Source organism: Chironomus tepperi, unplaced genomic scaffold (assembly GCF_022539635.2).
Source record: "Chironomus tepperi strain 1889 unplaced genomic scaffold, CSIRO-AGI_Ctep_v1 contig_68, whole genome shotgun sequence".
NCBI lineage: Eukaryota > Metazoa > Arthropoda > Insecta > Diptera > Chironomidae > Chironomus > Chironomus tepperi.
In genome coordinates, this window is record NW_027226190.1 from 195,512 (window position 1) to 210,444 (window position 14,933).

The 14,933-nt window shown below is 31.3% G+C and overlaps 4 protein-coding genes across 5 annotated transcripts; 2 read left to right on the forward strand and 2 right to left on the reverse strand.

Moving 5' to 3' along the window:
• The first annotated feature begins 212 nt into the window (after positions 1-212).
• On the forward strand, positions 213-5,478 carry pbl (epithelial cell transforming 2 pebble). Its single transcript, XM_070653412.1, has 11 exons — positions 213-497; positions 602-857; positions 922-1,057; positions 1,124-1,480; positions 1,693-2,574; positions 2,902-2,989; positions 3,312-3,346; positions 3,424-4,767; positions 4,827-4,937; positions 5,004-5,144; positions 5,210-5,478. Exons 1-11 carry the CDS (start codon positions 488-490, stop codon positions 5,270-5,272), a joined length of 3,423 nt encoding a protein of 1,140 aa, XP_070509513.1. The 5' UTR covers positions 213-487; the 3' UTR covers positions 5,273-5,478.
• Positions 5,479-5,724: 246 nt separating this feature from the next.
• On the reverse strand, positions 5,725-6,663 carry RpS26 (ribosomal protein S26). Its single transcript, XM_070653458.1, has 3 exons — positions 6,588-6,663; positions 6,032-6,209; positions 5,725-5,969 (listed from the first exon to the last, which is right to left on the reverse strand). Exons 1-3 carry the CDS (start codon positions 6,588-6,590, stop codon positions 5,812-5,814), a joined length of 339 nt encoding a protein of 112 aa, XP_070509559.1. The 5' UTR covers positions 6,591-6,663; the 3' UTR covers positions 5,725-5,811.
• Positions 6,664-6,905: 242 nt separating this feature from the next.
• Positions 6,906-10,029, forward strand: Pcl (polycomb protein Pcl). Its single transcript, XM_070653394.1, has 4 exons — positions 6,906-7,796; positions 7,866-8,060; positions 8,162-8,335; positions 8,439-10,029. Exons 1-4 carry the CDS (start codon positions 7,101-7,103, stop codon positions 9,456-9,458), a joined length of 2,085 nt encoding a protein of 694 aa, XP_070509495.1. The 5' UTR covers positions 6,906-7,100; the 3' UTR covers positions 9,459-10,029.
• CycT (Cyclin T) lies at positions 9,989-14,311 on the reverse strand. 2 transcript variants are annotated; one of them, XM_070653392.1, is made up of 6 exons: positions 14,071-14,311; positions 13,576-13,693; positions 13,217-13,430; positions 13,015-13,151; positions 12,783-12,947; positions 9,989-12,685 (listed from the first exon to the last, which is right to left on the reverse strand). In XM_070653392.1, exons 1-6 carry the CDS (start codon positions 14,211-14,213, stop codon positions 10,178-10,180), a joined length of 3,285 nt encoding a protein of 1,094 aa, XP_070509493.1. In that variant the 5' UTR covers positions 14,214-14,311; the 3' UTR covers positions 9,989-10,177. The 2 variants fall into 2 exon arrangements, with proteins under 2 accessions (XP_070509493.1, XP_070509492.1); XM_070653391.1 differs by having other exon boundaries at positions 9,989-12,706.
• Positions 14,312-14,933: the final 622 nt, after the last annotated feature.

Consider the following 14,933-nt stretch of genomic DNA (forward strand, 5'->3'; position numbering starts at 1 on the left):
ATCTATTATACTGCTTATAATAGAATAGTACCTTAAATCAGCATAAATATTGTGCAAATCACGAAACATATACCAACGGTTTTTTTAAATTCAAATCATAAAATTTTTGTTGTCAAGTTGATATAACGACATTTTCAAATTTTAAAAAATCAATTACCGATGTCAACTTGTTCAAAAAAAATAATAATTTCAAACAAACTCTTGCAGAATCATAAAAAAATTAATTTAAGCAATCATTAATCATTATTAAAATGGAAATTTACTAAGAATAGAGTTTAAATAAATCGATGGATGTTGTGAAAATACGAAAAATAAGAGATGAATTGAGTTAAATGAGTAAAAGTGTATTGTGCAAAATATGCGTTAGTTTTTTGAATGTGTTTAACGGAATTTTTTTGAAACGTTTTGCAAAAAGGATAAAATATTAATTTAAGAAATTTAACATAATTAAGCGTATTTTAGTGTATTTATCAACATTATTTTTATCATGGAGAATGGTAATTATTCAATTTGCACTTTATTCTATCGTTTTGGCTAATAAAAAGGCCATAATTGCAAATAAATGATCTTTACTTAATGATCCTTAACAATTGACTTCCAGAAACTCAAAAATTAGGTTCTAATAAGGCAATTAATGACATATTAGACATTAAGGAACAACAAATGAAGCGTATATGTTTAGTTGGATCATTAGTTAGTGATGAAAACATTAAGAAAGTGGCTGAATCTTTCAATGTGCCGGTTATTTCATCTGAAACTGGAGTAGAATATTTAACAGACAAAGAAGTAGTCACTTACTTTATTTTAGAGGACTTTGAAGGACCAATTTTCGAAACAATCTCAAAAACAAAGCATAAGTAAGTTAACTGCTTATCATTAAGTCTTTATATCATTACTAAAGTTGACATTTATGATACTCAGGATATTAGGTCCGTTGGCACTTGTTGAATGTGAGAAAAATGGATGTGAATTACCAACTCATAATAGGCCAGTATTTAACTATAGTATGAAAGGAGTTGTGGCAGCATTTTCTGGCGTCAGGAAACGGGATGAGCTTGTAATACCAAAATATGTTTAATTAAATAATTTTGTTTACTAACATGTTTTGTTTGTTTAATAACAGACGGAACTAGTTCATCTTATACATTTTATGGGGGGTTCAATTAGAAAGGAAATGAATCATCGAGCAACTCACTTGATTTGTCCACAAGCATTTGGTGATAAATACAGATATGCATTGACATTTAGATTGAATGTAGTTAGACCGTCATGGGTTTCGGATGCTTGGAAAAAACGTCATGAAGAAGGATTTTCTGCCAAGAATGAGAAATTTTCAATTGATCATCGATTAAAAATCTTTGAGAATTGTCGAGTTGCCTTTATTGGATTTCCAGAACATGAGAGAGTAAACATGTCAAATTTATTACGATCATACAACGGAGTTGAAACAACAAGTGACGATGAAACATGTACACATAAAGTAAGTAACTCTTCCAACTAGACAAGCGTTTTAAGAAGAAATCACTGCGAAGAAGTAGTTTATGGCTAAAAAAATCTTCATATGTTCTACACCTTACTAAAATTTACTTTTATTACTAACATCCTTCATATTGCATCCTCTCATGTCCTAATTCTAACCATTTATTATGTGTTTTTTCGTCATTCTGCACCGCTTAACTTTAACATTTTCAGATTATTGCTGACTGTCCAATTTTCACAAATGAATGTGGTAATGAAAGTTTAGACAGTAGCTTATTGGACGATACCGATTGCGTCGGAAAGCAATTGAATCAGCAGACAATAAATGAGACTATTAATGACTTGCCAACTTTACACGAAGAAGATGAAAATACTAAATCACATCATTTATCAGATTGTAAGGAACTAGATGAGACTGAATTTCAAATTAATAAGAAAGATGGAGTGATATTGAAGAAGGAACAGAATAAAGAATTTTCAAATCTGACACAAATCTCGCCGATTCCAAAAGAATCAATTCGCGAGAATGCCGAAAGGACGGCTTCAAAACGTCAAAGGATTGAAGAAGATACTTTTGATAATATATCAATTGACTCAACATCTATTTCATTATCGACTAAAAAACCTAAATTAATGAGAACAGCATCACTGACTAAAAATTTACGTAAAAGTTTAAGTTTTGGAATCATGAAGACTCCAATCAACAATATGTTTGGAAAATCACGTAGAAATTCTGTTGATCAAGATATTTCTGCATCAGCTTCAATGATAAGCATGGAAAGTACATTTAATGAGACCATCACGAAGCCAATTAAGGATAAATTCCGTCGCATGCGAGATAAAGCTTCACGAATGATGAAAAGAGATCACGACACTCCAAAAAGTCTCAAGAAAGATCGATCATTTCATTTTGGAACTGATACAGCTAATGAGTCAAAAAGTTCTTATTTTATGAATAATTCAGTATCAGGTCATATTATGAAGACACCAGAAAAAGGACAAATGTTGGCTGAGCCTAAAACACCAAGATTTCTATCAGACTTTCAAATTCCAAAAGATAAAAATTTTGCATACGATATGACCGAGAAGAATACGGTAATTTTCATTCTCATACCTAGATAAATTAATCAAAATTAATGCAACTTTATATCATTCTGTCTTCATCATGTGAACTTAACTATAATTATGTCACCGTCATTTATTAGTCAGTAATAGATAAAAACACATAATGTAATGCATAATTTATAAACTTGCACTAATTTTTTTTTACCTAAAATTGCTTCATTCATGGTGATTGGATTACTAGCTTGTGGGAAGGTTTATTTTGAGTCTAAAATTACTGCCATAAGTTAGTAATATTCTTTATTTGTTGGAGAAATTCCTTATTTCTATATCGTTTCTTTTTCTTTGTTCTATTTTCAGGTAGTTGACGATGAACAAGGGAAATGCATGGAAGATACAAAGTTTTTTGTCTTAAAGGCAGAATGGTTTTGGACACGTATTGCTGAAGGTAGATTTGCATTTCTTTAAGAATTTATGCTAATGAGTTTTTTATGCTGCATTTTTATGGTCTATAAGAAATTATGCTTTCGTTTTGACTGGCTGAACAACTGTCATTATTTATTTAAAATTCAGTGTTGTTCAATTTTTGAACTTCAAAATGTGAATTATTTAAAGACGTTAAATTTTTGAATTTCAAAGGCCGTTAAAATCGAAACATAATTTCAATTACGTCCATAAAAGTGCGTCGTGAACACTTATGTTGTAACATTTTCAACCACTTTCATTAACATTTTCTTGTTTCTATTTTATTTGCATTTTCGTATTTATAGGATATGCACCTGAGGATGATTTTCTGTTTAAAGATGTAAGAAGATTATTTTATTTTTATGGCTTTCCATTGCAAAATGAAACTTAAAATTGAATGTTATTTTTAAATTCCAGTATATGAAAAGTATTAAAGATGAACATTGTTCAGAACGGCGTGATTCACTTATTAATAGTAGCTCGAAAGTTCAGAGGAAGCGTAAACGCTTATCGAGGGTTGTATTAGAGAGTACGCCAGGCAGCGCTGGCAAACGAAAATCATCGACATCTGATGCTGGAATTTTATCAGATAGCTTAATTGATTACACAGCAAGTCCTGACAAGAGTGATTGTGGAAAATTAAATGAAAATATATCCACAGAACAATCATGCAAGAAATATTCGATGAGAAGGAACCATTTCATGGATTTCTATCATACAGAATCAAATTATGTGGGTATATTGGAGACGATCATGAACTTGTTCAAGACTCCGCTGGAAAAAATGGCAGATGAAAATCCAGATCATGCTGAGTTATTGAACAAATCGGAACTGAAATCAATCTTTGGCAACTTTTATCCAATTTATGAGATTCATAAAAAGATGCTCACGAGAATCCAACAGATTAATTCAAATTGGACAGAAGAATGTTTAATTGGGGAGATATTAATGGAGAATCGTGATCGTTTGCTGAAGGCATATCCACCTTACATCAATTTCTTCGAACAAATGAAGGCAACTGTAATTCAATGTGCACAAAATAAGCCGCGCTTCCAAGCATTTTTGAAAATTAATCAATCAAAGCCTGAATGTGGTCGTCAAACATTACAAGAACTTATGATCCGTCCAGTTCAACGATTGCCAAGTATTAGTTTGCTTTTGAATGATATTCTTAAGCATACACCGAAGACCAATCCTGATCATTCGTCACTCGTTGAAGCACTTACATCAATTAAGGAAGTAATGACATATATTAATGAAGACAAGAGAAGAACAGAAAGTCAGAAGCAAATGTTTGATATTTTCAACGATATTGAAGGATGTCCACCTATGCTTGTGTCTTCTCATCGCTCACTCATTTCAAAATGTGAAGTCATTGAACTTGAAGCTTCTGATATTCTTAGTGGACGTGGTGATCATTTGATATTATTCTTGTTCTCTGATACGTTGGAAATCTGTAAGAAACGATCAAAGGCAAATAATCTGTCCAAATCTCCAAACAGCACATACACTGGAAAGCATAACGGTCCAAAACCATACAAGCATATTAAACTTATTCCATTATCATTAATTCGAACGGTAGCTGATATATCTGATAGTATGAGAGCATTTGCACTCTCGTATCGCAGCAGTGCTAATATCCATGATTCAAGTAAAGACAAAATTTGTGCTTTTAATATAGCTGACGAAGAAATTGAAAAGACAATGTATATTAAAAACTTTTGCAAGCAAATGGCTGAAAATGCATGTAAAGCAGACTCTGTAAGTCACTTCCTTATTTATATTCATTATCCATTATTAATCTGTCTATTTCTATCTAGAATGAGTTCCGGGTAACTGTGACGAGTGATGAAGTAAATATTGATACATCAGAAGTAAATTTAGGAACTTTATCGAAAGCTTTTAGACTTGCGACGCGTACAAAGCTTAAAGTGAGTAACAATTTAATTTAATTAAAGAATAAATTCTAACTTTTCAGTATATAATCATTCAATTAGGTCGGACGAGCATTTTCTTTTAATAAGACACCGTCCCGAAAACGAAATGTACCGTTATCGCCATTCGGAAGTAACATTTCTCTCACGCCGACAATATCTAATATGCATCAACTGAAGCTACAATCATCCTTGAATTTGAATGTAAGTCATTTATACTAATTTTTAATGTATGTGCTTATTAATAAAATCTGATTTTTCCCATGCAGGATATCGTGCCGTTATCGGAAAATGTGAGAAGAAATCAAAACTCAATGGACTGTGAAGACTAGCAACTTGTTAGGAACAAACGAATAGAAGACAAAATCTCAATTTTTAAACATTAATTGAATGATATTTGTTAATCTACAAATTTTAAAATAATCGAATGCTGCCCAATCAATGTATTTTGAAAGATTTATACCTAATTGTGAAGATGTTGTCTAAAAGAAACTTGTAAAAAACGAGAGAGAGAGAAAATATATATTTAATAACGAAACATATTTTATATTCTATCTGTAATATAAGAAAACTATTTTTTAAAGAAACATAAATAAACTAACTTTTAAGATCAAACGAATCTTGAATGATTGACAAAACAACTCGAAGCCTCTTACTTTATATTCTGGAACTACATTTCATTCACAGGTTGAATCAATTTAAGTCAATGTAGACTAGTGAAACAATTAAATTTGTTCTGAAAAGGAAGGTCATTAACATTTAAGAGTAATTAAGACACTGGATGTTTCTTGGAATAATGACGGATGTTAATCCTTTTCATTTAAAAGACGCATTTTTATTCCTTATTTAATAAAACAATGATGTTCATCATTTACTTTCTCTGTTGTTGCTGTTGACGAGCTGGGAAAGCACGTTGAGGTGGTGTTCTGATTCTTCTTGCTTCACGGCTTCTGTTACGGACGACTTTACTGTGAATTGCGCAAGAAACGCAATAATGTAACTTTGCGTATAATTTCGGCAACACATATGCTGAAAGGAATTAAGAGCCGGTCAGTAACTATCTATTGATCACACATTTAATGTCTACTTACAACTATAGACGCTGGCAACTGTGATATCTCTGACGGCAGCAGCTTCAACAATATTTCTGATGACAAACTTCTTGATTGCCTTATCTTTTGGAACACAACGTGCACAGTTTGTGCAACGGACAGCCTTTACGTGTCCACGGTTGTGCTTGCAGCGTCCTCCATTACGACGTTTCTTGGTCTAAAAAATAGAATTAAGAAAAAACAAATTTTAGTCAATTATCGAACATTGAGGTTAAAACATACAACTGTTAAAATGAAGTTAATTCACAAAGTTTAAGGCACTTAATGTGATTATTATAAATGCAATTTAATTAAGTAACATGATTTACTTAGTGGATTATCATTATCTTTGAGATTTATCATAATTTGCAAAACTTATGAATGGTGGACTCGCGATTTAATGTGATATTCTCTATAAATTATAAACATCTTAATTTTTCACAATAAATATCACTTATAGCCAGTTGTTAACATTTTTAATGCATGTAGATTCATCTTAACTTCATTTTAACATATTGTAATTAATCCTATAATACATTAAAACTATTTAATTTACCATTTTTCTGGATGTTGATTTCTTCAAGCGAAAAAAATTCAAGGAAAAGAACGATCTTAGTTTTGTGCCCTTTAAAATCAATTTCAACGACAGTTTTTTGAATAATTTTTGACCGTTATTTTGTGTTTGGATTTTTCTCGTTTTCTGAAAAATGTTGACACATATTTTAAATTATTTTAAGTTAATTAAATTGTATAATAGTCTGAAAACAGTTCAGTATGGTTGAACAAGAAGTTATTGAGCGAAAAAGCAAGAAGAGGGAAAGTTTTGACAGGTGAAAATTGAGGAAGCATTTTGACAGATCTAGTGACGTTTTGTTGACATTTGAAAGATCGGCTTATATTTTTAGATTTTCGTTTTCTGACGGTTTTAATTGAATTAATCTATTAAAATATCTATATTATGTATCCGTAGAATACCTTAAATATTTTAACAAATTAGGATTTGTTTAGTGCTTATGTTTAGTATAAAAAAATTAGGTAAAAACTATTGTGCAAAGGAATAAATTGAAAAATGTCAAAAACCCAAAACATTACGATAAGTAATCAATCAAGTAAGATATTTATCTACAATGCAACATCACCTGAGCCGATCAAAGATAATGAGAAGAAAAATAAGATGAACGAGACATCATCATTAATTACGATACAGTTTTCAACGCCAGAATATCATATAAGAATTAACAACAATTTTAAGGAGAAGCATTCTGACGAAAAAGACATGAAGAGTAGTGATGTAGAGGAGCATTTAGATCAATCGAATGATTCTATAAAGTCAGGAAATTTTGAAGTGGATGAGGATGTATTAATGGAAGGAACTGATGGCAAATTTTATCTCGGAACTATAATCAACTCAAAATTAGAGGAATACTTGATACGATTCGATGATAATACTGAAAAATGGTCAAATTCCTGTAAATTAAAAAAGCTCACTGCCTCTCCAACGAAAAATGGAGAAGACTCATCGTTATGTGTTATATGTAAAATTTCTAAAGAATTTGATGTTGTTGAAATATGCAGTCAGTGTAGCCGTGGATATCATCGAAATTGTTTTAAGGAACAAAGTATCCATCCATCTCGTTGGAATTGCTCTAAATGTAGTGTTGATGTTATAAGTATTAGCGATTCTGAGGAATTGGAATCAGAATTTGCGGCTGAATTGACGACAGAGGAATTTAATCAAAAACCCACATTAAAACTCCCATATGATGTAAGTTCTGACTGTTGTTATCATCTATTTGCTCAATAATTCTCATAACTTTATTTTCATGTAATCCAGTTAAGTTCACTGAAATGGGATTCAGCTCATCGCTTAAATAAAGAAAATATATACTGTTATTGTGGCCTTATTGGATCTTGGAAAGATAAAATGCTTCAATGTTGCCGTTGTAGACAATGGTTCCATAACAATTGTATTAAAAGTTGGGATGGATATTTATTACACGGTGACACATTTTTTATATTCTGTTGCTCAGTTAGTATATTTACTCATATTATTATGCCTATATAATACATTTATTTTTTTCTCTCGCAATCACATAACAAAAATCATCATATTGTAATTATTCTTTTTAGGTATGCAATGATGGAAATGAATTTATTCGGCGCTTGCAAATCACTTGGAGAGATATCATTCATTTGATATTCTATGAATTGACAATCGTTCGCTCACAAAAGTACCATAGTATTTCAAAGGATATTGTACCTTTTATTTTGCAGAATTCAGATAACTTTTATTTACCTCCAGAGGTATGTCTATAAACATGATCACATGATGATTGACTTCTCATGAAGTTTATGATCATTTAGTTTATTTATGTCCAGAAACTTATGTTTACTTTTCCATTCTCAGGTTTCAAAATTCCTAACAAAAGAATCATTAGAGAAGAAAATTTTACAAACTGTTAGAAAGATAGATATTTTTAAATGTATTAATGCAAACAAGAAGAAAGCTTGTTTATTTGGCTTGAGAAAGAAAATGCCACCACTTCATAATCACCTGCAAAAAGTCATCATTCCACCATCTGAACCTTTTTCGGATGATCTTATCAAGAAGCTGAAAATCAAGTATGTTGAATCTATACAAATTAAGGGAAAATCAAAGGAAGAACTAGACATGAAACATCCAAATATACTAACATCAACGACGACGACAACGTCAACAACTGTAATTGATGCGGAAATGTGCGATTCTTCAGATGAGACATCAAGTAAAAGTACATTGGATTTGATAATTCCACCGCCAATTAATTTTAAAGGATTTAATAATCCATTTCATATTAATTATAAATCGGATATGAAAATGAAAGTCAATGATAAATTGAATGGCTTAAAACGGAATCAAGTTTTGAACAAATTTTCTGAAGTCAGGATTGTCCGTACGATTAAGAGACGTTTAAGTGCGAAGGATCTTCTTGTTGGACCGAATCAAGAAGTAAAAAGACGTAAAATCACAAAACGTCGAAAGTCATCGGATGTTGAAGTTATAAGTGAAATAATTCAACCAATTACCTATCCATTACCTCCTCATTTTTCATATCGTCCAGATAATAATACAAATTTCATTCGATCGTCAAATAATGTTGTTCCTCTAACCAAAAATGAAAGTCAAAAGAAGCCCCAAGTAGCTAATAATAAAAAGGATGATAATATTAAAAATATATCATCCGTATCATCGCCGTCTGTCAACATTAATCTTAATGATACAGTCCTTAATTCGCCAGTTAAGAATAATTCTATAAATCTGTACTTCGGTGCCATGCATCGAATCGAGAATGGTGAAAAATTTACTATTGTCGCTAAAAGAGTTACATTCGATGGAAACGAACAATATCTCTTGGAATGGGATGGAAAAAATGAATCTGTAGTTTAAAAAATATTAAATATTATACAAATATACAAATGTCACCTGAAAATTGAACCTTTAGAATGCATTTTTGCCTGCAAACAATCAGTAAATTAATTCATTTGACTTTTTTAAAACCAAAATTTAACGAATTCTATAAATTCAAAATTTCAACGACCTTTCTAGATTTAAAATTTTAACGAATTTTTAAAGTTCAAAATTTGAACTGGAATGTATTGAACTGATTTTTTAACTGAACAACATGAGATGAACTGAAATGAACAATGGTTTACTGAACTGAAAGAAAATGAATCTAAACTAGTAAAGTCAACAACTAGCGTGGCTTGTTTGAGGGCAAAAATGCACTGATTTAGAACTGAAAGATTTTTTTTAAAATTATAAAAATCACGTCAAGAGAATGTTAAAGAAAATACATAGTAGTTTAACTTCTTTTAAATTTAAATTGAAATCTAAAATGATTTTAATTGGTTTTATTATTTATTTACAAAATATTCAACAGTTGATTAATCTGTATCTTCAAATTATTATTATTATTTTATGATTTTTTTTTTCTCCTTCGATACACATTAAATAATTTCATAGTTTTTTTTTCTTCATTTAACAATTAATTTTCTTATTCTGGAAAATAAAAATCTTAGGAAATTTTTTTGAACAAGAAAAATCTTTTGTGTTTTATTTTTTTATTTCTTTTTTTTTTCATTTATTAATTAAATTATTTTACCTGTCTAATTTGAATGTTGATAACTGCTAGATTCCTTATAATCGGATGAATTATAATGCTTGGAGCTCTTCGACTTGGACTTTTCGCGATCCTTTTCTTTATCTTTATCTTTATCCTTTTTACTCTTATGATGATGGTGACTCGATGATGAGGATGACGATGAATTATTATTATTATTATTGTTATTATTTAAATTAGTGAAGCTTCCAAACTTTTCCTTCGATATTTTTAATTTAATAGGCGCTGGCTGCGATGATTGTGATTGATTCACTTCAATTTTGCCAGCATCTTTATTGATGGGAATTTTAATTTTTAATCCACCACCATAACTTTCCGGAGAGCTTTTTGTGTCAGCTTTACTCTCCTTTGAGAAGATTATTTTAAGTGATGATGAGTCACTCTTATTATCTTCACGATCTGAAGATTTATGCTTCTTTTTATGCTTATGCTTTTCCTTCTTCTTTTTCGACTTTTTCTTATCTTTTCTACTACTCTCACCAGCAGATGAGTCCATCTTATCATCCTTAATATCTAATAAATCGTCTAATGATTCATGCTTTGTCATATTCATACTTGTTTGTTGTTGTTGTTGTTGCTGCTGCTGTGGCATAATTTGTGTCGATTGTGGTTGATTAATTTTTTGTTGTGATTTTGATGGAACTGATGATGTTGGTGTGGTAGCAAAAAGCTCATCTGGTAGCTCAGGATTCATAATATCTAATGGACTATCATACAAGTCAAATTTATTGTTTGATGAAAAGCATTCAGCAAGAAGGGATTTTACAACATCTGGATTTGTTTCAAGTGGTTGCTTTGTTGGAACCGGCATTGGCATGTCAAGCTTAACACCTCCATAAATTGAGGGTGGCTGTGACAATGATTGTGATGGAGCTTTTGATGATTGAGATGGTGTTGCTGGTAAGCTTGATGGAGCATTTGATTCCCCTTTTACCGGATCAACCTTTCTAATCTTATTCTCACGGTTATGTGTCGTATCCAATGAATCTTTAATCGATGAATATGATCGCTTCTTAATCTGAGCGTCCATCATCATTTGATCTGCCGATGATAATTGTGGAACCGACGCATTTACATTGTCAATTTTAGAGAACTTTTTACTGTCCATTTGATTTGATGTTGGTAATGGAGGATTAAGCTGCTTCTGATTTGAACCTGATTGATTTCCTAGTATACTTTTATCACGTTTCGTTGGTGTCGATTTCTTTTCCTCTTTTGGACTGTCAACTGCACTGTCATTACTTCTCTTTAAACTTCCAGTCATCATCATATATTTTGCCTTTTCATTGTTATCATGCTCGGGACTTGGTGAGAACAATGATTGTCCACGAGGAGGTGTCATCGTTTTATTGGACATTTCATTAATTTTGTCACTAAACCAAAAGTCATTTTGTGATAAGTTTTGCTGTTGTTGTTGTTGCTGCTGTTGCTGTTGTTTAGATGAATTTGATGACATTTCATTGTAAGCAGAAGATTTACTAGAAGATGTATTAAGCAGATTGGAAGCACTTTGATCTAAAATGTTTGCAGAATTTGGTATTTGTTGAAGATTCTTTTGTAAATGCGGATATTGTTTGTCTTGATTATGAGATGTTTGTAATTGTTGTTGCTGTTGTTGTTGTTGTTGGGACATAGAAGATGAAGAAGATTGTTGCTGCGGCCAAGTCGGTTTCTTTTGAGGATTATTTGGTATTTGTTGATTTAACTGTGGATTGTTTCTATTATGATAATCCGCCGAGCTTTGCTTAATATTCTTCTGATGCATATCCATGTTTTGACCAGGATAAGGTGGAGCTTGTTTTGAATTATTAACCATCATATTATGTTGTTTCTGGTCATTCATGCTATTTAGCTTCATATAGGGTTGTTGTTGCTGCTGTTGCGAAGGTGGTAAAGGTGGATTTTGTTGAGGAGGTGGTGGAGGAGGAGCTGAATTAGAACTCGTCATGTTTCGATGCTTTGAATGATCAGACATCCTTTGACTCGACGATGATGAAGAGTTATAAAATGAACCGTCTTGATGAACTAATCGTTGTTGCTGCTGATGTGATCGTTCATCCATTAGTGGAGGTTTTGGCTGATTACTATTACTACTTGCATAAGGTTGTGACTGGCTACTACTCGATGATGGTCTTTGACGATGCATATTATGATTTGAGGAGGCTGTAGGTGGTAAAGGCGGTTGAATCGACGATGACGAGTTCATTCCACTCTGAGAAGAAGGAACTTGCTTATATTGTGATGATGATGATGATGATGATGATGACGATGAATTGGGCATTTGATGCATTTGAGCTTTTGCTGATGAACTTGATGATGAGGACCTGCTGTTTCCATTCGCATTTACATTCATACTTGAACTAGCAGCACCGGCACTACTACTTGACATGCTAGCATTTTTATGATGATGATGATGATGATGTTTATCATGATGCTGATTGTTCTTATGATGCGATGTGGATGGACCGTCTGTGACACTTGGTGACTGATTCACCTGGAAAGATTTTTTCATGAGCTATGCAAAGGTTTGATCAGAAAAGGTCTCAAAATCATAATAAATAATAATAAAAATAAATGATAATAATACATACTGCAGCTTGTCCGTTGGATGTAATTGCTTTCATCTTGCTCTTGAATTTTGATGGACTACGTTCTAGTATTTGTAAGTATTCTTCAGTCAATTGTTTTAAAGTGTCTAAAGTCACTGTGTCATCAACATAACTATACCAAGCTTTTCCCTCACTTGAGTCGGGTATCTAAGAGAGAATCAAAATTTTGACAAAATTAATCATCTGTAAGTAATTTTGATAATTCTAAACATACCTCCCAACGAGACCACTTGCATGCTATATATATACAGAAGGCAGCAACAACAGTTGGACGATATTTGAGACACATAGTTGTCAAATGTAAACTATTTGAGGCCATAAAATAACAAGTTTGTCTTAATTCTCTAGAAACTATAAATGAAAGAAGAGTAGATCGTCAGCACTCTGGAATCTCGTACAATGAAGTTAGACGTTACCTGTTACAATATTAAAAAGTTGACAGGCTTTTACTACGTGGGTATGTGGATGATCAATAGCAACATCAAATCCGAGTGTTTGAAGTAATATGTTTTCATTTAACACCAATTCTTGTGCCTGCTCAGCATATGAATCTCGATTCATGTCATTCTTTTCTAAGCATATATTCAAAATTTTGATGACATGCTCCAACTTCCTAGGTTGTTCTTCCACCTTCAATAAAATTGAAAAAGAGAAATGGAACAATATAAGTCGTTATTGTTTTTAAAAATACTCGGAATCTATCTATATTCTATACATAGGTATACATTCTATAGATAGATGAATCATCCTCCTTATTTTTTTTCATTGGACATACCTTTGCAGCCAGAAAAAACGATGCAGCCGCTATACTATTTCGATGGAACATTGTGAATGAATGAAATGCATAAAATCTATGCATATAAACTATTGCAGTATTGATACATAATTGTGATCTACAAAGAAATTAATAAAAAATTGAAAATGTAAGCAAAAATCATCGTACATAAGAGGAAGTTTGTATTTTTTTCAATATGGCGATTTCATCACATAACATAATCTTGCAATCTTTGATAATTATTAAGCATAATATTCAACCGAAGAGCATTAGGAACACCTTCAATACATTAAATATATGACAATAAACTTAATGTATACTGTAGAAATGCCATAAAACTTGGTTTAATCGATAATTTGAGGATCAATATTTGCTTCGAAATCCCAATTAATTCATGAAATTTTTATCAAATTTTCATCATATTTACAGCATTATTTGCCTTATTTACGATGCATTACCATGAAATATACATTAAATAGGTATTAATTAACATACACTTGGAGTCGCTGGCCCATTTCTTGAATGAGATTTGCAGCTCTTTGTCTATACGATAATTCTAATTCTGCGTTTATTCCACATTTTCGACTTGGTGAGTTTGCAAGCTGTTCTTCCGTAAAGTACCATCTTGGATCACTCATATTCTGTTACTACTAGTAGGTTATTTGATGTTTAAAACGTATATAAAATACAAATTAATTAAATTTAAAAAAAAAACCTATTTTCATTTGAACTTCGGAAACTACACACACGATTTTACGTTCACAAATTTAAAACTTATTTAACCGTTATTTCTTGATTTTTTAAAAATTATCTAACTTTTTCAGTTTAACTTAGTATACTGTGATTTTATCTTATTTAAAATGGTCCTTATATAGAAAAAAAGAGTTTTATTGTATTTAAAACTTCTGCAGGTATATCTAGACATGAGATTTTTACAGTAGTTTAATTAATAAATAAAAATATTCTCAATTTCAGAACATTTTTCTACCTACTATTTTCTGCCTGCTTCGCTATAATTTCTTATTAAACTTATGAAGTTTAATTAATATCATGATGTAAATTTCTGTTTTCAAATATTTTCATAAGATCCAGTTGAAAGAAATACTATAATTAATGAATTTTGTTGTCTTTAGTTACAGCACAAACAAAACATTCAATTATCAGCTGAACTGATTAATCTTTCTGATGAAAATTCAAGTATTATGAACTACTCATGTCCTCAGCTAGACGTTATTGTATCACGCAGCTCTTGCGTGCAGCTCATTTCAGAATTTTAAGTCATAAATTCTATTTTCAATGTGTACCATGATTTTGGCGCTCTTTTCAAGCATGCTTTTTTGGTACATTAGAAGTGAGTC